Source organism: Sapajus apella, unplaced genomic scaffold (genome assembly GCF_009761245.1).
Source record: "Sapajus apella isolate SASKATOON/1434 unplaced genomic scaffold, GSC_monkey_1.0 scaffold20, whole genome shotgun sequence".
Lineage (NCBI taxonomy): Eukaryota > Metazoa > Chordata > Mammalia > Primates > Cebidae > Sapajus > Sapajus apella.
This window is the reverse complement of record NW_022436960.1, coordinates 27808826-27830944: the sequence shown is the minus strand read 5'-3', so window position 1 is coordinate 27830944 and position 22119 is coordinate 27808826. Positions and strand designations below refer to the sequence as shown.

The following is a 22119-nucleotide window of genomic DNA, read 5'->3' as shown; positions in this document are numbered from 1 at the left end:
CTCCATGTTGGTCACGCTGGTCTCAAACTCCTGACCTCAGGTGATCCACCCTCCTCAGCCTCCCAAAATGCTGGGATTACAGGCGTTAGCCACCACACCTGGCCGAAAGCCAGGTCATTTTAAAATGACAATGAACAAATTCATGTACAGCATTCAGACTACTTTGATTATGATCATTTCAACAGGGAATTTAAGTTGGAGATTAATTGGGTCTATAGCATTTTTTTTTGAGACAGAGTCTTGCTCTGCTGCTCAGGCTGGAGTGCAGTGGCACAATCTTGGCTCACTACAACCTCCACCTCCCAGGTTCAAGCAGTTCTTGTCCCTCAGCCTTCCAGGTAGCTGGGATTACAGGTAGGTGCCACGATGACCAGCTAAGTTTTGTATTTTTTAGTGGAGATGGGGTTTGACCATGTTGGTCAGGCTGACCTGAAATGATCCACCCACCTTGGCCTCCCAAAGTGCTGGGATTACAGACATTAGCCACTGCACCTGGCTGGGTCTATAACATTTTAATAATAGATTACCTGTACCTGAATCCTGTACCTGAATACAGGTTATTTTTGCCAGAGATCAGAAGCCTGGGAATAGAGTTGATTTGCTTGGCCAAGCTATACCATTTGCAGCCTGCTAAATGTAAAACAGGGATAATATGCCAACTTACTGTAGCATCAAACGTCCTCTTTAGGGTAAGCAGTTCAAAAATGACGCAGCCTACTGCCCAGATATCAGACTTGAAATTATACTTTACTCCTTGACAGAGCTCTGGAGACATGTAATATGGGGTTCCTACAAGCTGAGCAACAAAGAAACAATCAAAGAATAATTTCTTTTCTGAGGTAACTATGTTAACATTTCAACAGCTTAATTCAATTTCCCAGGAACTAATGGTAACAACCATAAAACATTCATGGGCAGATTCCAAAATGGTTTTTATGAGATGATGCCACCATGGAAAGAAATTTTTTTTTTTTTTTTTTGAGACAGAGTTTCACTCTTGTTGCCCAGGGCTGGAGTGCAATGGCATGATCTTGGCTCATCGCAACCTCGGCCTCCTGGGTTCAAATGATTCTCCTGCCTCAGCCTCCCAAGTAGCTGGGATTACAGGCATGTACCACCACACCCGGCTAATTTGTATGTTTAGTAGAGACAGAGTTTCTCCATGTTGGTCAGGCTGGTCTTAAACTCCCAACCTCAGGTGATCCACCTGCCTCGGCCTCCCAAAGTGCTGGGATTACAGGCGTGAGCCACCACACCTGGCCTAAAAAAACTTATTCACATCAAATCTCTTGGGTCAATCATAAAGGGACAATCTCTGAAGTAAAGGAACTGTGGTAACTTGAGGGGCTCAATAACTCTGTGATTCCTAGATCACATAGGCTTCAGGCATTCAAGGCCTACTAAAGACTTTACATATACTAAGAGAAATACTTAGTAAAAGTTCACCAATGGGAAAAAAAACCCCAAACACTGGCAGTGGGGAGCTGATAACTGAATGAAGGAATTAGATGTTCTGACTAAAATACGCAGTAATGAAACTTTTAAAATGGCCCAATTTGGCATCTGTTACACTAACACAGCTAGTGAATTTCTTTTTTTTTTTTTTGAGACAGAGTCTCACTCTGTAGCCCAGGCTAGAGGGCAGTGGTACAATCTTGGCTCACTGCAACCTCCACCCATGAGGTTCATGTGATTCTCCTGCCTCAGCCTCCCAAGTAGCTGGGATTACAGGCGCCTGCCACCGTGCCCGGCTAGTTTTTGTATTTTTAGTAGAGACAGGGTTTCAACATCTTGGCCAGGCTGGTCTTGAACTCCTTACCTCATGATCTGCCCGCCTTGGCCTCCCAAAGTGCTGGGATTACAGGTGTGAGCCACCGTGCCCGGCCGTGAATTTCTTTTGAATTTGAAAAAGATTTTCTGACTTCAGAAATAAATTTGGAAATAAAAATGTTCTAAGAAGTCATGCCTCTCCCGAGATGAGATATAATGAATGCCCTAGCAGCTCTAATAAAACTCACAGTCAGTTTTAATCACCAAAGCAAAGCAAGTTTCAGATGGCTTATACGGTTTTTATAAATTTTCATATCATTCCTTCTTTGCATTTAACTAGCTAAAAAAAAGTGAAGTCTCGGTTTTATCAGATTGTTCTTGATGAGAAAAATCCATATAAAGAAATGATTGCTTCTTCAGAAGCTCACTTCGGCCTCCCTCAAGTCCTTGAAGCAGACTCCCAACCCTAAACGTCTAAATTGCTTGCAGGCATATCTTGACATTATATATATAAAAAATATTATTGGCCAAAATCAGTTTTCAAGTTAAGGATAGAGCATTGTGAAACCAGAATAATAATAACTGGGTTTTATAATTCCTAAAAGGATAAGACTACTGTCCTAAAGATAAACTTATGTCTACTCTTTACCAATGATCTTTCTCAAAATCACGTGAGAGGGGACCCCTGTACAGTTCAGACTGTGTATGATATGAAAGAATAGACTTTTCTCTGAGCATCAGCCTTCATTTGTTATATAGGCCTTCTCTTTGAACCAGAAACATTCAAAGAAAATACAAAAAGAGACATCTAACACCTTGAGCTCAAACATTAAATAAGAGATAAAGTAAAATCTACTAAAGATCCTAGGCTGGACAAAATAGTAAAGCATTTTGTTGCTTTTAGATTAAGTCCCTAGTCAGTGTTGGAAAAGTCTGTGAGGTCAGAGCTTTAATGTGGACAATGACTCTTGAAGGGACACTTGACCATGTAAATGCCTCCTAGTGAGCCCAGGAAAAAGATTTCTGAAGACTTGCATTAAAAGTATGGAGAACTTCCAAGAATATTGATAAAAGTATGCAAGATTTAGGGAGCATAGTTATATATCACAGTGCTGGAAAGGAAAAGAAAATAAAAATGAAGACAAGGGCAACACATACCGTCTCAGCCATGGAATACTCAGAATTAAGTTTCTTTGCTAGGCCATAATCTCCAAGTTTTATCAGGTTTGCCTTGGTCAGAAAAATATTTAATGTCTTTATATCTCTGAAAAAAAAGATGCTGCATATTAAGTTCATACAGATAATTGTTTTATTTCATCCCCCATTTTGCCCAGGATTATTACAGAATAAAAATGAGTGTGGGGCGGGTGTAGCGACTCACACCTGTAATCCCAACACTTTGGGAGGGCAAGGTAGGAGGATTGCTCGAGGCCAGGAGTTCTAGACCAGCCTGGGCAACATAATGAGACCCCATTTCTACAAAAAAGAAATTAGTCAGGATTGGTGGCATACGCCTGTAGTCCTAGCTTCTTGGGAGGCTAAAGCACCCAAGAATCAGTTGAGCCCAGGACACTGAGGCTGCAGTGAGTTATGATTGCACTACTACACTCCAACCTGGGCAAAGGGTGAGACCCTGTCTCAAAAATTAAACAAAACAAAAGAGTTTTACCATTGCTCATATTCTGTACTAAACATTCCACAGTGGTCATCACTTTCACATGCTGTTTAACAATGAAGGGAGAACTTAAAAAAGTGAAGGCAGAGAATTAATTTCATCCTCTAGGACTTCACAGCATAGAAATACTACTGAAGCTACTAGAAAAAGTTGAGAGGGTCAGATGAGGAAAATGGTGCTCTAGGTAACCATAATTCCCATAAGATACCCCCCTCTTCAACTATTACTTATGCCTTGAATTAAGTGATATCAAGACAACTTTAACAAACTTGGTTGGTGTCAAAGTTTTGAATAATCTTTTAAGGCAAGAGAAGAGGCTACATGTCCCTGTAACAATATGCTTAGGCCATTTAGTCATCTAAATAAAATCACATGCTATTTTTCTAAGGATGAATGGACCATATGTAAAACAAAATGAACTGTGCCTGGTTCACTAGGGCTTCCTTTATTGAAAGATGCAAATAAGTCAGAACAATATACTTTGTTACTTTTAAAAAGAAAATAACAACATGCAGCAGAAGCCACTGAATAGTTATCAAGAAATATACATTAATTGAATGAACAAACCAATGAAAAAAGAAATCTTAGTGTATTATAATTAATCTCTGGTACTAGTCAATGACTCACTTAAGAAGGTTATAATGTGAAAATGTTATTGAGACGGTTCTCTTCATTACCTAGAAATGAATGGAAACTTGTTTTTTTCCCCCAAAGAGCTAGTAAATTTGTGCAATTAATTGTACAAAGTGAAGAGACTTTTATTTAAATTAAAAGAGCTTAATTATAAACTCAAAAACAATTGGCAATTATTATTGCTGTGAATTCTTACCAAACACTCCTTATGAGGCCTTCGAAGCTTTACTGATAAATTAACAAACTGAACTCTAAAATTTTTGTCTGTTAAAGAAATGACAGCCAGGTGCAGTGGCTCACGCCTGTAATCCTAGCACTTTGGGAGGCTGAGGTAGGCAGATCACTAGGTCAGGAGTTTGAGACCAGCCTGACCAACATGGTGAAACCCCATCTCTACTAAAAATATAAAAATTAGCCAGGTATGGTGGCATGTGCCTGTAATCCCAGCTACTCAAGAGGCTGAGGCAGGAGAATCACTTGAACCAGGGAGGCGGAGGTTGCAGTGAGCCAAGATCGTGCCATTGCACTCTAGCCTGGCGACAGAGCCGTCCCAAAAGGAAAAAAAAAAAGGAAATGACTAGGAAGTACTTAGCTACTGAGGAGATTCTTCCTAGATCATAAACATTAACCTCAGGAAGTGAAAATAACATTCCTCATTACTTTCCTTTCCTAATGATATCAATGGAAAAACTCTTGGCTGCTTAATCAAAAAATAAAAGTGTTGATGGGGAGTATCCAGGGTAGGTGCTGAATTGGTAGGAAAGAATCCATCCATAAATTTTTTCACTTCTTACCTATGAAGGATTCCAGCTTTATGGATACAGCTCACTGCTGAAACAATCTGGAATAGGTACCAAACCACCATCTGAAGAGAAACAATAAATATGTGGATTAGAAACAAAAAGCTCCATTTAAGTAAACACAAACACATATACAAACAAACAAAACAAAAGAAAGCTGCAACCAGAAGTTATGATTCAACATGACTTGACACCTCTTCCTTGCAGATTGAGTAGGCAAAGAAAAGTGAAGGGGTAAAAAAAAAACACAAAAAACAGGTTCCTCATAAAACAGTTCCAATGTCATTATAAAATATAGTATGGTAAAGGAGATATGTGGAAAAACTCAGGAAGAATGCAAAGTTATTAAAAACTGGGCATACCAGTATGCAGTAATAGAACCAGGAAAGAAAGCCCACAGAGAATCATGATGTGGAGGTAAAACGTTTAGGAAGCAGCTATAGACAGCTTCCTTGTTAGAAGTTTCCTTTCTCATGAATATCAGAGCCTGGAAGGAGTCTGAACAGAAGGAAAAAAACACTCTTCATTATTGGAAGAGTAAATACAGAACTAGAATGCAAGAATTACAACACTACAATTCTAACTTCCTTCCATAAAAATATGAATTACCTCTTCCTCAAACAACTTGTCCTTCTGACGAAGGATTTTGTCATACAGGTTCCCTCCTGCAATTAAACAAGACACAGGTTTGAATTGCTTAATACAGATCAAAGCTTGGCTCCTGTAACAGGGTTTTAACAGATGACACAAAAGAAATGAAGGATTGTGTTTCTCTCCATAGGCAACTACTTCTTTGGCTTTTCACACCGGCACAAAATTCTTCCCATGTCTCAAGGACTGCATCAGAAATATTCTTCAAAGACTTTCCTCTCTAACACAAGAGGCTCAATACAAAAAAAAAGAAATTTTTAGAAAAGATAAGAGTAAAGACCATTCCTGTTATTCCCAACAAGCGAAATATATTCAAAATCAGATGATTTCTTTTCTAGAACTCCCCTTTAAGGACTCTGCAGTATTTTTGTAACAACTCTCCCAGTTGTGACTACTATAACATTTGGACTAGGCTGGGTGCAGTGGCTCATGCCTATTATCACAGCACTTTAGGAGGCTGAGGTGAGCAAATTGTTTGGGCTAAGGAGTTCAAGACCAGCCTGGGCAGCATGGCAAAATCCTGTCTCTACCAAAAATACAAAAAATTAGCTGGGTGTTGGAGCACACGCCTGTGGTCCCAGCTACTCAGGAAGCCTGGGAGGCGGAGGTTGCAGTGAGCCAAGATTGCACCACTGCACTCCAGGCTGTGTGACAGTGAGACTCCATCTCAGGGAAAAAAAGAAAAAAATTGGATTACACCTGTGATGCAATGTTTTGTATTTATAGGATGTATACTGACATATTTTCTACTTCACAATGAAAAATTTCCCAAAATTTTGGGTCTATCCCTAGACTGTTTCCAATCATTACTCTCTTTACTAATTCCTTTCTGTGGAATAAGTGTGAATGTACTTCTCTCTTTCCTTTATCAAGTAATTCAGACTACAAGTAATCATGGTTCATCTTACATCCCACCTGCAACTATAACTTACACTTTAGCTCTGTGTAAGTTTTTACAACTGATTTTTCCCTGCAACTTAATAATTTAGTTTCAACAAATGTATCATTTGTTCCAGTTCTTCCTAATCACAAAAGAAGTTAACTACCTAGGGCTTCTGCTACTTCGAAAATTTTTAACATAATATTGAAAATGGCTTTGATCACCAATGATCAGAATATACAAGCGTCAACACAAGAAAGTTGTAAGTGACGAATATGCTGGGACATCTTTAGCAGGCAGTTCAGAAAAGGGCTTTGGAGGTTCTTGTACAATAAGGTAATTAACAGTTAGTATAGTATGTAGCAAACACTTCCTACCTACCAAACACTATGCACTTAATACAACAACCCTGGAAAGTAAGTACTGTTATCCACAAACTCTTTTTTTTTTTTTTTTTTTTTTTTTTTGAGACAGAGTCTTGCTCTGTCGCCAGGCTAGAGTGCGGTAGTGCAATCTCTGCTCCCTGGTTCAAGAGATTCCCCTGCCTCAGCCTCCTGAGTGGCTGGGATTACAGGCATGCGCCACTATGCCCAGTTGATTTTTGTCTTTTTAGTAGAAATGGGGTTTCACCATGTTGGCCATGATGGTCTTGAATTCCTGACCTTGTGATCCGCCCACCTCAGCCTCCCAAAGTGCTGGGATTACAGGCGTGAGCCACTATGCTGGTTTTTTTTTTTTTTTTTTTTTTTTGAGACAAGGTCTCGCTCCATCACCCAGGATGGAGTGCAGTGGTCTGAGCTCACTACAACCTCTGCTTCCCGGTCTCAAGCCATCTTCCCTCCTCATCCTTCCAAGTAGCTGGAACTACAGATGCACACTACCACACCCAGCTAATTGTTTGTATTTCTGGTAGCAACAGGGTTTCATCATGTTGCCTAGGCTGTCCTCAATCTCCCATGCTCAAGGGATCCGCCTGTCTTGGCTTTCCAAGGTGCTGGGATTACAGGTGTGCACCACTGTCCCTGGCCAACAAACTCATTTCAAAATCAGGAAACTGAGGCACAGAGTAGTAGTTTCTTACCAAGGTTATAGAGAAAGCAGAGAAACTTCGGATGTGGGTTCAGAGTCTATATTGCTATCTTACAAGCAAAATGATCTGAAGAAATCAGAGACCAGATAAATAGGGCCATGCTTTACCATATATCATTTTCACTCAGTTATGATCTTTGGGCCACTTTTTAATAGGATAGCTTTAGCTGAAGACAATATAAATAAACATCACTTGTAAAATCTTATTAAATATTGTATCAAGTGGTACCAATCCACACTCTAGTTAACTAATGTCATTTCATAAAGAAAAACCTTGAAAAATAAATCCAACCAAAGAAAAAATAGTTTGAAAATGGAACTATAAGGCCGGGCGCGGTGGCTCAAGCCTGTAATCTCAGCACTTTGGGAGGCCGAGGCGGGTGGATCACGAGGTCAAGAGATCGAGACCATCCTGGTCAACATGGTGAAACCCCGTCTCTACTAAAAAAAAAAATACAAAAAATTAGCTGGGCATAGTGGTGCGTGCCTGTAATCCCAGCTACTCAGGAGGCTGAGGCAGGAGAATTGCCTGAACCCAGGAGGCGGAGGTTGCGGTGAGCCGAGATCGCGCCATTGCACTCCAGCCTGGCTAACATGAGTGAAACTCCGTCTCAAAAAAAAAAAAAAAAAAAAAAAAGAAAGAAAGAAAATGGAACTATAATCACAAGAGAAAATTTGGGTATGCAGGGGAAAATCCCTCTCCTTCTTTGGTATACCACTTCAAAACTCTCCAAGCCCTGAAAAGTTTCTCTTAAACTCTATAAATTCATTTAAAGTTTTTATCACTGTATATGCCTCTTCTTATATTCTTATCCTCAAGGTAAGTATGAGTCTAAGAAAGTCTTGCTGGAGAAAGGCCCACTGAAGTCTATCTTACCATTACAGTACTCCAGCTCAATCAGCAGAGTGGTATTGTCCATGAAATGATTGTAATAGGCAATAATGTTGTCATGCTGCAGCAGTGCCAGAATAACAATCTCATTCAAGGCATCACGACGTTCCTTCTCAGATAGCCGGGTCAAATCAACTTCCTTCCACACAACCAGTGAGTCATCCTACAACACAGTAAGAGGTATTGTGCTTTCCTCTTGCCTGACAGCAAATGAATCCATACTACATCTGAAAGCCTAGAAGGAAAACTTCCTAGAGGGGCAGAGACTGACTCCTATTTTTTCCTTTTAACAGACTTTAAAGGTTATATGTAGAATTTAGCACTATAAGTTATTTCAGGACAGGGGAAGTAAAGCATTAATATGTTGTTGCTGTAACACTTAATTTGCATGATGTCAGTTCCAGGTAAAAATATGGATTAGGGATAGATCTCAAAAAGATTCTACTGAGGACACTACGACAGACTGCTAATCATGATGGTGATTATGGCAGGGCAAGAATACTGGAGAAGTAGAGAATGGGGAGCAATTATCTATGGCTGATCACAGTTTCCTCTAAAATGAAAATACTAAACTTGCCTCTAGTTTTATAAATTTAGACTTCCCTAGTGATTTTCACTTACCCTTTCTGCTAAGTCATGCCCCCTTTTGCAACTCTATAATCTCCTATCACACTTTTATGTATCACATTTTCTTCTATTCCTGAAAACTTACTTGTAGCTCCTAATGTCTACTATCCTTTTATTTATTATTTTTGTTTTTTTAGAGATAAGGTATCACTCTGTTGTCCAAGCTAGAGTGCAGTCAAAGCTCGCATCAGCTCTCAACTCCTGGGCTGAAGCAATTCTCCCACCTTGGCCTTCCCAGTAGTTAGAACTACAGGCACGCACTGCCACACTCAGCTAAATTTTTTTTTAAGAGATGGGGTATGGCTGGGCACGGTGGCTCATGCCTGTAATCCCAGCACTTTGGGAGGCCGAGGCAGGCAGATCACAAGGTCAAGAGATCAAGACCATCCTGGCCAACATGGTGAAACCCCGTCTCTACCAAAAACACAAAAATTAGCTGGACGTGGTGGCGAGTGCCTGTAGTTCCAGCTACTCAGGAGGCTGAGGCAGGAGAATTGCTTGAACCCGGGAGGTGGAGGTTGCAGTAAGCCAAGATCATGCCAGTGCACTCCAGCCTGGCGCCTGACGACGGAGTGAGACTCTGTTTCAAAAAAAGAAAAAAAAAAAAAAAAAAAGAGAGAGATGGGGTATCACTGTATTGCCCAGGCTGGTCTAGAACTCCTGGCCTCAAGTGACTCGACCACCTTGGCCTTCCAAGTGTTGGGATTACAGGCATGAGCCACTGTGTCTGGCCTCATTCTTTGCTGACACTGCTTCCTAGCCCAGGAGCATCTCCACCTATATAACTCTCCCTATCCTTTCTAATGCCTCTGCCAAGCCTTTACATTGTTTTTGAAAAGACTCTGATGAACCTTTTACTGTATTTCCCATGCATAAATCCTGTAGGATAAACGCTGATGGTTATGCCTTTCACTTTTAGATCTCACACACTGAAATGCTATTTGTCCATTCTTTTCATATCTCCACATGTGCAACTTAATGCTCTTTGTTTACTAACAATGGCTAATTTATTTTCCTATTGAAATATAAGCTTCTAGAGGAAAAGGGAGCTTCTGAACTTCTGTAAATTCACAGATCTAACAAATATTTGGTGATACGGATAACACTATGCAATTTTTAAGAAGTGTAATCAGATTTAACTCAAAAAAAACCCAGTAATCAAGTTCAACAGGATAATAAAAAGGAAATGGGCAAGGAGATTTAAGACTTTAGTTCTAGTCCAAGATTTACTTGTAACTTAAGTGAGCAAGTCACTTAAATATACTGTCTTGGTTTCTCCAACTAAAATATAGGAGTAACAGTCCTTATCTCCTCTTTCTCATTTTGAGTGCAAAAAAGAAAACAGACTACTAAGAATAACTAACTCTAACATCATACATTAATGTGGCATCAGGATAAAAAAGAACACTTAAAAATATTCTCTTGCAACCACTTCTCTCCTCCAACGTTCAGCCTTAAAAGTATGCTGACTTGCAACACACCGCACACCTGCAGATGGATTTCTGATGCATGAATGACCTTCAGCAACCCCAGCAAGTTCTCATTAAATATTTACCCTAAAGTAAGATTTTAGTGATCAAATCCAGTGTACTGTTAGTTTTTGGAAGTAGAATCATCACTGCAGAGTTTTGCACTAGTATATATTCTTAACTTGGGATTCCGTGATCCATGGATATCTCCAAAGTATGTGCATATGTGCAAACGTGATGGAGGGAGTAAGATTACTTTGCTTATGTTAGGTTCTCAAAGGGGTCCTTGTGCCCCCCCAAATTAAGAACAAATGGCTTAGAATATGCCAACCAAGTATTTCACATGCATAAACCCTGTAGTAAACACTGAAGAACCAACACACAAAGATCTTCCCAATGAGCTTCAAAAAAAGCTTCCAATTGAGTGATCACTGCTGAACTTAAAGATAATGACAAAAATAACGGAGATGCCACTGGTGTGGGAATTTTGAAGCCATGCCCCTCCTCTCCACCCCGACCTTGGAGAGCTATATATATACTGCATGAGAGGAAGGAAGTTTTGGTAATACCTCACATTCGTATACCATTTTAATTTACAGAACAAGCGCCTTCGTTTGATTCTTAAGATAATCTTTAACAAAAAAAGATGATTTCAAGGTATTATCACTAAGCCATTTTACAGATGGGTAAACTAAAGCTCAGAGACAGTTCGGTGACTTAGGTCAATCAAAAATGACTAGTTAATAAAACCAACGATCTAACCAATTTCTAGTGCCGGTGAGTGGGCAAAATGGTGAAGACCCTGAGACATATACCCTGTGGGAGCCTAAAGGACTAAGCTCACTACGCGGGGAAAGCGGGACCGGGAAGGAGGGGCTTGGGGCGACCCGGCAGCGCCAGGCTAGGCGGCCGGTGCCTAGGGCCGCTACCTCGGTGCGGCGGTACAGCGTGGCTTCCCCGAAGGCGCCGCGGCCCAGGACGCGGATGGGGATGTAGTGCAGCTCCTCCTGCTCCGCCGCGCTGCTGCCGGCTCGCGGCCCCTGACTGGCGCTAGGCCCCGGACTCGAGACCCCGCAACCCCCGGACTCGCTCCCAAAGTCCGAGTTGATGGAATCGCAGTGTCGCTCGTACTCGCCCAGCACCGACATGGCGGCGGCCGCGAGCCTACGGGACCGGCCTGCCTATGCCCGGCGGCGCTGGCCGCGCTGCGCCCAGTTCGCTTCAGACACCGGCCCGCGGATCCGTCAGCCCAGCAACCCCGCGAGGCCCCATGGTGGCTCCTGCCCCCTGACCCGGAAGCAGTTCTCTGTGTTTCCGGCCCGGCTGAGTTTTCTCCGCCTTTGCCTTCTCGCCTGGCTCGTCTAACGGCCAAGGCTTCCTGATTTCGGGCCCGGCCTGCAAAGTGAGGCCTCAGGCTGGGGTTGGCGGGCCCGTGGTGGGAACCGCGTGGAACCGAAGAGCTCCCACGGGAACAAGGGCATCACTGACGGTACGACCTCACGGGTCTGTTGACCCTCCTCGACCTCCCTGGTCCGGTCCCCATACAACTTCGATTTCCAGAGGTCGTCCAGCCTCATTTTGGCGTCAGGCCTGTCTCGAGAGGGTGATTGGGGAAGCAGCCTCAGTGTACACCTTCTTCCCCCTTCCAACGTGGGACAGCATTCTTGTTTAGAGAGATAGTATAGTAAAGATAATGTGGCGGATCAGGGTGGCTCACGCCTGTACTGTAATCCCAGCACTTTAGGAGGCCGACGTCAGGCGTTTGAGACCAGCCTGGCCAACCTGGTGAAACCCCATCTCTATAAAAATACAAAAATTAGCCGGGCGTGGTGGTAGGCACCTGTAATTCCAGCTACTCGAGAGGCTGAGGCAGGAGAATCACTTGAACCCCGGAGGCGGAGGTTGCAGTGAGCTAAGATCGCGCCTCTGCATTCCAGCCTGGGCGACAGAGTGAGACTCCGTCTCAAAAGAAAAGAAAAGATAATATAGGCAGCCTAAATGTCTGCCTGTTATCTTGGTCCCTGGGCCCAGTTCTTTCTCCCAGAGCCATCCTAAGTCCCTCCCTCTTGTACGCAACTCCAAAAATACTGTAAGTCAACTCTCCTGACACTTTCCTTTTCCCCCTTCTCTTTCTCCCGATTCAATTTCTTCTATATGTTTTTCTCTGTCTTTGACCATATGCTCTCATGAAACATTTTTTGAGCACTCGGTGCCACACACTGTTTGGAAGCAGGAAATCTGCAATAACATGCTCCCAGCCATCAAGTAGGAAAACATCAATACAGTGAACAATAGGTGTTGCATCTGTTATGTGACCTTCGGCAACTTTACATCTCCAAGCTTGTTTTTTTTAACTCTATAAAGTTGTGAGAATATGGTCTGTATCACAGAGATAACAACTAATATTTATTGTTATGTTCTGGATATTATGCTAAAAGTTTTTCATGTACTATTCCACACATTATTATATATTGTCCTATGTATTATCTTAACATTCCCATTTTACAGAAACAGGTACAGAGAGGCTAAGTAACCTGCTCAGTGTGACCGACCTATTAAGAGGAGCTGGGAAGTTGAACCCAGCAATCTGCCTCCTGAGCCATGAAAAAGCTGGATGTGATGGGGCTGAGAAAGCCATGTGGCTAGCTGGGCGTGGTGGCTCATGCCTGTAATCCCAGCACTTTGGGAGGCTGAGGTGGGTCGATCACTTGTGAAACCTGGAGTTCGAGACCAGCCTGGCCAACATGGCGAAAATCCATTTCTACTAAAAATACAAAAATTAGCTGGGTGTGGTGGCACATGCCTGTAATCCCAGCAACTTGGGAGGCGGAGGCACGAGAATCGCTTGAACCCGGGAGGGGGAGGTTGCAGTGAGCCAAGATCATGCCACAGCACTCCAGCCTGGGTGACAGGGCAAGAATCTGCTCAAATAAATAAATAAAAATAAATTGTCTTATATGGATTTGAGAAAAATTCCTACTTTAATAGAGCTTACAATCCATGTAACAGAAAACCACCAGGCAATTAAAACAGTTTGTATAAGGGCTATCAAAGTGCAAGATTCTAGAAAGGCATTTATGGGGGGTGTCTCTGTCCAAGCCAGACTTGCTGTGTGAGTGCAAACTCCCTGGAAGAGTATACAAAATGTTAAATCCAATGGTGGCTAAACAAAGTAGAGAGATCATTCCAGATAGCGGCCATTCCATCTACATCCTCCTATAAATTAGAAGGCATTTTGAGGACAGACATTGCCTGTTTATCTAGATAAACTCCAGAGTTTAGTTTGGCTTAAATCTGTTAATTCTATTAACTGTTAATTCTGTTATTCTCAGTTAACATTGTTAAACAGAAAAGATGCTCAATAAAGTGTTTCTCAGTTGAATGAGAAAGAAAAATTACTTAAAATTGGGAATGTTGACTTCCAAAGAGGCTGAATAGATTTCAGCCTAAGCTTTAAAATTCATTTTTTCTGGCACATTTGCAACGAGGAACTAGTTTTCTATAACTTGGTTGGCCTGAAACTGAATTGTTCTAATGATAATGCATAGATACTACAAGCTTAGAAGAAACATGACCTATTACAGAGCAGAGACATTCCTGCTGAATTCTTCATTATATTGGATGTAACTAAAACAAGTTGTCTTATCTTTGAATATTCATAAGTTCAAAAATAGTCAACATTTGTTCTAAAGGTATAAAGGTTTGTTATAAAGGTTTTTTTTTTTTTTTTTTTGGGGACAGAGTCTCACTGTGTCACCCAGGCTGGAGTGCAGTGGCGCAGATCTCTCAGTTCACTGCAACCTCTACCTCCTGGGTTCAAGTGATTCTCATGCCTCAGCCTCCTGAGTAGCTGGGATTACAGGCGTTTGCAACCACGCCCAGCAAATTTTTGTATTTCTAGTAGTGAGGGGATTTTGCCATGTTGGCCAGGCTGGTCTCAAACTCTTGACCTCAAGCGATTGGCCCACTAAAGTGTTGGGATTACAGGCATGAGCCACCGTGCATGGCCAAGGCATAAAATTTTAAAGCACCTTTGGTTGAAACCAGACTATTTCCACATTTTACTTTAACAAGTGAATGGTTAGAATGCTATATTGCAGAAGTTTCCAATTTGTGAATGGCAAATTCCCAGGGGCCATAGAGTTACTGTAAAGATGAAAGAATCTACCAAAGACCAACTAGAGTTTGTACCCTTCACTGTCTGCCACAATAGCCACTAGCTACATATAGCTACTGAACACTTGAACTGTGGCTAGTCTAATTTTAAGCTATAGATGTGGTATAGCTTAAAATGCACACTGGACTTCCAAGATTTTATATGAAAAATACAATGCAAAACATCACATTAACCATTTTTGTATTAACTATATGTTGAAATAATAGTTTTGGTGTATTAGGTTAAATATTCTATTATAAATAATTTTCAGCCGGGCGTGGTGGCTCACACCTGTAATCCCAGCACTTTGGGAGTCTGAGGCGAGTGGATCACGAGGTCAGGAGATCGAGACCAGCCTGGCCAACATGGTGAAACCGTCTCTACTAAAAATACAAAAAATAGCTGGGTGTGGCGGCATGTGCCTGTGATTCCAGCTGCTCTGGAGGCTGAGGCAGGAGAATCACCTGAACCTAGGAGGCAGAGGTTGCAGTGAGCTGAGATCATGCCACTGTACTCTAGCCTGGCGACAGAACTAGACTCTGTCTCAAAAAATAAATAATTTTACCTGTATTTTATTTATTTATTTTTGGAGACCCAGTTTTGCTCTTGTTGTCCAGGCAGGAGTGCAATGGCATGATCTCGGCTCACTGCAATCTCCGCCTCCCAGGTTCAAGCGATTCTCCTGCCTCAGCCTCCTGAGTAGCTGGGATTACAGGCATGTGCCACCACGCCCAGCTAATTTTGTATTTTTTTAGTAGAGATGGGGTTTCCTCCATGTTAGTCAGGCTCGTCTCAACCTCAGGTGATCTGTCCACCTTGGCCTGCCAAAGTGCTGGGATTACAGGCGTGAGTCACTGTGCCTGGCCAATTTTACCTGTTTTATACGTCTTTAACGTGATACTAGAAAATTTAAAATTATACATGCAGCTCACATTATATGAGACACCACTGCAACAAACTGAATAATTGATTTATAAAGCATGTATTGGGCTAGGTGAGGTGGCTCATGCCTGTAATCCTAGCACTTTGGGAGGCTGAAGTGGATCACTTGAAATGTCATTTCAAAACCAGCCCAGCCAACATGGTAAAACCCTGTCTCTACTAAAAATACAAAAAAAAACTAGCGGGGCATGGTGGTGCATGCCTGTATTCCCAGCTACTCAGGAGGCTGAGGCATGAGAATCACTTGAACCTGAGAAGTGGAGATCGCACCACTGCACTCTAGCCTGGGTGACAGATCAAGACTCTTATCTCAAAAAAAAAAGCACATATTACCACTTAAACAAGTTTAATACTACTGAAACTATTAATTTATAAGTTTTACTGAACTCATTATTTATACTCTCTAAAAGTAAGCATCAGTGAGAAAGAAAACTTTTTTTTTGGAGACACAGTCTTGCTCTGTCACCAGGCTGCAGTGCAGTGGCGTGATCTCGGCTCACTGCAACCTTCACCTCCTGCGTGTATTTTTAGTAGAGACAGGGTTTCGTCATCTTAGCCAGGCTGGTCTCAAAGAAAACATTTCTTTTTTTCTTTTTTGAGACAGAGTCTTGCTCTGTCGCCCAGCCTGGAGGGCAATGGCATGATCTTGGCTCACTGCAACTGCCGGCTTCCGGGTTCAAGTCATTGTCCTGCCTCAGGCTCCTGAGTAGCTGGGATTACAGGCATTCGCCACCATACCCAGCTAATTTTTTGTATTTTTAGTAGAGACAGGGTTTCACCATGTTGGCCATGCTGGTCTCGAACTCCTGACCTCGTGATCCACCCACCTCAGCTCCCAAAGTGCTGGGACTATAGGCATGAGCCACTGCGCCCGGCCTGAAAACTTTTTTTTTTGTTTCTCTCTTGTTGCCTAGCCTGGAGCGCAATGGTGCAATCTCGGCTCATTGCACCTTCTACCTCCCAGGTTCAACTGATTCTCCTGCTTCAGCCTCCTAAGTAGCTGGGACTACAGGAGTGCGGCACCATACCCAGCTAATCTTTTGTATTTTTAGTAGAGACTAAGTTTCACCTTGTTAGTCAGGATGGTCTCGATCTCCTGACCTCATGATCCACCCACCTTGGCCTCCCAAAGTGCTGGGATTACAGGTGTGAGCCACCGTGCCCTGCCAACATTTTTGATATTAAAGCATTTATACCCAAATAATGGAAACCACTACTTTACAGACTATGGATTCATAATAAAGTTTGAGGGAGAATGCAGATAGGAAAAATAAGAGGCCAGTCAGTGAGTGTGCAAAGCACTTCATATTGGCTCTTGGAAAGCTTTGAAAAATGTTCAACTGTAAGTGAAAGGAGAGGAGAAAATGGCCTTTACCTCCTGGAGCGGGGCTTTGCATTGGATATGATAGGCCTAAAGTGAGTCCTGAGGGGTCATATATTAGGAGGGGTCTTTTAGGAATGGAAGGCAAGGGAGATGGCTCTCTGTAGGAATGATTCTATGTAGTAGCAATTTTAATTGCAAAAACCGCAATTACTTTTGCACCAACCTAATAGTAGCAGTTTCCAAAAGAGAGAAGATAAAGAGAATAAAATGCCTAGCTTACAGAACTGTATTTGGTCTGAAGATGCATAATGAAGGATTCTTAATTACGTGTAAAATGTACATGTATTACATATATAAAAATATGGTAATCTTTTATTAGCTCATATAGACTATAGAACTGCAGTAACTGAAGAATAACAATATTTTTTCTCTAATTCATCAGGTACAAATTGCCATAATTTAAAAGTGGAGAAATATGGGAGAATTATCACCAATCCACACATAGAAGTACTCAAGAGTAACAGAATGTACACCTAAAATGGTTTCTGCTAGCCTTTATTTGCGAAAATTTACACAAAACCCCCCAATCCAACATTTACAAGTGAATCTGTATAAATCCCACATGCCTCTTTCCCAAACAAATCGAAAAATGGCTTTATGACAGGGGTCCATGACAATGGTAAAACAAAGCTCACTTAAACTGCATCCTTCTCATTTATATTATACAGACCATTTTGGATAATATGCCCAAAAACGGAGGAAAGCAGATAACACCCATTTTTAAAGCTTATTTGCTCTTGTGTTAGTCTTTTGTCAAAGTCAAATACTTTTACTTTTTGGATAAAACCAAAGTATAATATCAATTAACTTTTAAAACAAAAGCACAAAATGTCCCAGTTGATAGTTTTGGCATGAGTAAATGGAGGGGACATGAAAGAATGTCAGCTCCTACAAAGCTTAAGTTTAGGGTCACACTTGGGAACAAAAGCATCAACAAAATAAAATATTCTCTTTTCCTGTCTTTTCTTTGACATTTTGTCACATCTGAAGACCATAACTAACAGAGTAGCTTTCATTGCTCCTAAAAAGGGGAAAGGCACCGTCAGAAATATGAAAGAAAATCTTGTTAGGCTAATGGTACATGATAGAATTTCACATTTAAAAGTTAAGGATGGAGGCTGGGCGTGGTAGCTCACGCCTGTAATCCAGCACTTTGGGAGCCAGAGGCGGGCGGATCACTTGAGGTGAAACCCTGTCTCTACTAAAAATACAAAAATCAGCCGGGTGTGGTGGCATGCACCTATAGTCCCAGCTACTCGGGAAGCTGAGGCAGGAGAATTGCTTAAACGTAGGACGTGGAGGTTGCAGTGGGCCGAGATCATTCTGTTGCACTCCAGCCTGGGCGTTGCAGCAAGACTCTGTCTCAAAAAAAAAGTTTGAGAATGGATCTTAGCCCACTTACTATTCTCTATTTGGATGCATCCTCTGTAACTTAGCATATGTAGTAGTACATACAGTTAGGCTTTCTCAACATCTGCTGCCCCTGTGGTGAGGAACTGCAGCCAGGTTCTCAGAAGCAGTACCTACCAATTCTCAACAGCAGATGGCAATGTTGTACAAGTTAATGACAGAACTACTTTAATGCCACATAAAGTACAAGGAGTCAAAAGTGGGGGAAAAAAAAAAAAAAAGGCTTTGGGTTCATAGTGGCTGGAACATTAACAGAATATCCTGAGATTTTAACAACATAACTCACTCCCTCTTCCACCTTTGTACTTTATCCAGGTCAATACATCAGGGTTCAATTCCAATATTCTGCTTCTTTACTGCAAGATACATATAATTCTTGCCACTGTGATTAAACAGGCCCTGTAATAGCAGGGTTAAAAAGAGAGTACAGAAAGGATAAACTCCTACCTACTTCTCTGGGAGATAGGGGAAAGATTTCAAGTGACAGCATTTTTCATAACTTTATAAACATTTATATCCACATTTTCTCTTATTTACATGAGTTTTGGCCCTTTAGGCACCTCATACTCCTACAGTGATTATTGGCTTTGCTTTCATAACATGTATTTGTAAGTATTTATTCTCTTAATGGCCCTTCTAGATGTCTATTTTACATATCATATCTCTTAATTCTCTAGGTGAAACACAGAAGGACAGGAATTAAGTGGCCATGCAAAATATTTGGAAATTTTACTTATTTTTCCTTGGTAGAAGTTATGTTAAAAATTCAAGCAACCACATATATAACAGGGGAGTTTTAGCTAGGATATATAAAAAACTCTCAAAACTCAATAGTAAAAAGAACAAATGATCTAAATAGAAAATAGACAAAAGACATGAACAGACATTTCACTGAGGGGGATATATAGATGGCATGTGAGCACATGAAAAGATAACATCATTAGCCATTGGAACATGTAAATTAAAACCATATGTGGCATCATTACATACATCTATGTGAATGGTTAAGATAATAATACCAAATGCTGGTGAGGATGTGAAGAAACTATCAATCGTACATTGCTGTATGAATTGTTTGAGTGGCTGTATGTGAAAGATACAGCCAGTTTGGAAAAAGAGTAGGGTAGTTTCTTACAAAAATAAATGTGTTTACCACACAACCCAACAATTGCCCTTTTGAGCATTTATCCCAGAAATGAAAATGTATGTTCACATAAAAACCTGTACATGAATGTTCACAGCAGCTTTATTAGTAAGGGCAAAAAACTGAAAACAACTCTTATGTCCTTTAGTGGGTGAATGGTTAAGCAAACTGTGGTACATCCATACCATGGAATACTACTCAGCAATCAAAAAGAACTGCCCAGACTTCATCACAATCCAATATATGCATATAAGAAATCTGCACTTATACCCCCTAAATATATAAAACATTTTTTAAAAGAAAAAAAGGAACAAACTATTGATACATGCAACTTGGTTTCAAGAGAATTAGGTGAATGAAGAAAAATCAACCTTGTAAGATTACATTGTATATGATTCCATTCATACAACATTCTTGAAATGACAAAATTACAGAGATGGAGGCCAGAACAGTGGTAGCCACAGGTTGGGGTGAGGGGATAAGGGGCGTGGCTGTGGCTGTAAAAGGGGAGCAAAAGGGATCTGTGTGATAGAACTGTTCTGTCTTTTGTGATGGTGGTCACACGAATCTACATGTGATAAAATTGCACAGAACTAAATAAACATCCATGAAAAAAGTTCAAGCAGTTGAGCACAAATATTTTAATTGCCTAAAATGACATTTTCTTTAAGAGTTATCTACAGTTCAAAGCTCACTTTTATGAGGTGTCACATCCATCACCATTTTAAGAGACATGAAGTCATGAAAAGATATCACCAGAAGTTAAGTAAACATTTCAGCTAAGGGTAAAGGGAAAGCTAAGGGTGTTTTCACAAGAAACTGAAAGAGGGCAATCCGAATGAAGTCAACATGGTCACACAAAATCTTGGTAAAAGAAGTAGAATGGAAGCCCAAGCTGCTGAGCAAGTGGGAGAAGAAAAGAAAACATGGTTCAAACAGATCACACAAGGGAACCCAGGACAAATGCTGACTTTGGCATTATCTAGGTAACCCCCTTTTTTTTTTTTTGTCATAGGTAACTCTAATAATAGACCTATTGTTGCAAAACCAGTCCAAATCCTACCAAATTAAAAAGAAGTCCCTCACTGACTTGTTGGGTGTAGGTGGTACCCCATGTCCTCCCACACCAAAAGAGATCAGTTCTGGCAAGAAAGCTCCAACGTGCCTTGATGGTGCTATTGGTAGGATGCCTTAGGCCAGACACGTTCCAGCGATGTTCTGCTGGCTGAGGTACAAGTTGGGAGAAGAATGTGCCTCAGTCATTCATTACTCAATCAACTTCTTGGCCTTGAAGAAGCGTCGCAGGTAGAAGACCTGCCAGGTGGCTAGTCCAATGAGGCAGAACATTGAAAAGATGCTGAAGTATAGGACCCGAGTGTTTGTTGACTCTAAAAAAAAAAAAAAAAGCATTATAAACATAATGAAGTGAGCCTCCTCAGCTGGCTAAACAATGGCAGGGGAGGGAGGTAAAGGCAATTAATTAACTTCACTCTGTCCCTAGGTCTAATAGTAGGATTTCAGATAATTTAAGTTCATTATCCTATATATAAATGTTGAAAATTACAAAGATTGATGGTATTTGATATGGGTATAGGCTAACAGGATGTTGTCAACTCCATTTATCACAGTAGAAATTTCTACTTTCTTGAAAATCTAACAAGGCTCATTTACAGTTACACGCAGCAACAGTGAAGCAAGCAATTTCCCTTCCATTTACCTGTCTTGGCAAAACTGAGAAAAGGGTACACCAGAATTGAAAGTTTGGGGATGGTCTCATTTATGGGTTACTTAAGAGTCGCCTTCCCCCTCACCATTGGTATCACGCATCTCCTCTTCTCTCTTCTTCATGTAGGCAAAATCATTAACAATAGATTCTGAAAGATCTTCTAGGCGTCGCAGCTCCACCTCTAATGGTTTGAGCTTCTCAACTTTTGCAATCTGGAAAAGAATAAATATTTTCAGCTCCCTGAAAACACTGATTCAGTCAAGAACATAAGGAAGGCAACGGAGGAGTCTTTTTTTTTTTGAGATGGAGTCTCGCTCTGTCGCCAGGCTGGAGTGCCATGGTGTGATCTTGGCATACTGTAATCTCCGTCCGACTGCCTGGCTCAAGCCATTCTCCTGCCTCAGCCTCCCACGTAGCTGGGATTACAGGCACATACCACCATGCCCAGCTAATTTTTGTATTTTTAGTAGAGACGGGGTATCACCATGTTGGCTAGGATGGTCTCAATATCCTGACCTTGTGATCCACCTGCCTCAGACTCCCAAAGTGCTGGGATTACAGGTGTGAGCTACTATGCCCAGCTTAGGAGTCTTTTTTAAAGTTTCACCAGATTTAAATTTTCCCCTATCAATCATCCTAACATTTTAAAATTTGGGCTTCTTTCTTTCCCTATAGACTATATCTTTCCATTTCAGACCTTTTTTGATACTTTAATTTTGACTAAAATCTCTTTAGAAGTAATATAATAACAGTAGGCTATTAAGTAGGATATACTATTGTCTCAAAATTTTTTGTTTTGAGACAGGGTCTCATTCACTCTGTTGCCCAGGCTGGAGTGCAGTGGCACGATATTGGCTGATTGCAGGCTCAA

The 22119-nt window shown here is 41.3% G+C and overlaps 2 protein-coding genes and 2 long non-coding RNA genes across 10 annotated transcripts in view; 2 read left to right on the top strand and 2 right to left on the bottom strand.

Annotated features, from left to right (window-relative positions):
- The window catches only part of LOC116557993, an 11303-nt gene extending 6587 nt beyond the window's left edge, over positions 1-4716 (top strand). The window contains exon 2 of the long non-coding RNA XR_004271780.1: positions 4624-4716. This is a non-coding gene — a long non-coding RNA (uncharacterized LOC116557993). The remainder of the gene's footprint in view (positions 1-4623) is intronic.
- The window catches only part of NEK9 (NIMA related kinase 9), a 56620-nt gene extending 44830 nt beyond the window's left edge, over positions 1-11790 (bottom strand). For 5 of the 7 annotated variants that reach the window (XM_032287809.1, XM_032287813.1, XM_032287808.1 and 2 more), the window contains exons 1-6: positions 11416-11790; positions 8376-8553; positions 5488-5543; positions 4873-4943; positions 2929-3034; positions 665-796 (exon numbers count right to left, since the gene is read on the bottom strand). In XM_032287809.1, coding sequence (XP_032143700.1) covers positions 665-796; positions 2929-3034; positions 4873-4943; positions 5488-5543; positions 8376-8553; positions 11416-11634 — 762 coding nt within the window. In that variant the 5' untranslated portion in view covers positions 11635-11790. Of the gene's footprint in view, positions 1-664; positions 797-2928; positions 3035-4872; positions 4944-5240; positions 5429-5487; positions 5544-8375; positions 8554-11415 lie in introns of those variants that run through there. The other 2 variants (XM_032287806.1, XM_032287812.1) reach the window with 2 other exon arrangements.
- Positions 11791-11801: 11 nt separating this feature from the next.
- Positions 11802-18581, top strand: LOC116557992. The gene is made up of 3 exons (XR_004271779.1): positions 11802-11975; positions 12995-13181; positions 17351-18581. It is a non-coding gene; the product is annotated as an uncharacterized LOC116557992 (long non-coding RNA).
- The window catches only part of TMED10 (transmembrane p24 trafficking protein 10), a 48633-nt gene continuing 43961 nt past the window's right edge, over positions 17448-22119 (bottom strand). Inside the window, exons 4-5 of the mRNA XM_032287826.1 lie at positions 21334-21460; positions 17448-20910 (exon numbers count right to left, since the gene is read on the bottom strand). Of these exons, the coding sequence (XP_032143717.1) occupies positions 20789-20910; positions 21334-21460 (249 nt within the window). The 3' untranslated portion in view covers positions 17448-20788. The remainder of the gene's footprint in view (positions 20911-21333; positions 21461-22119) is intronic.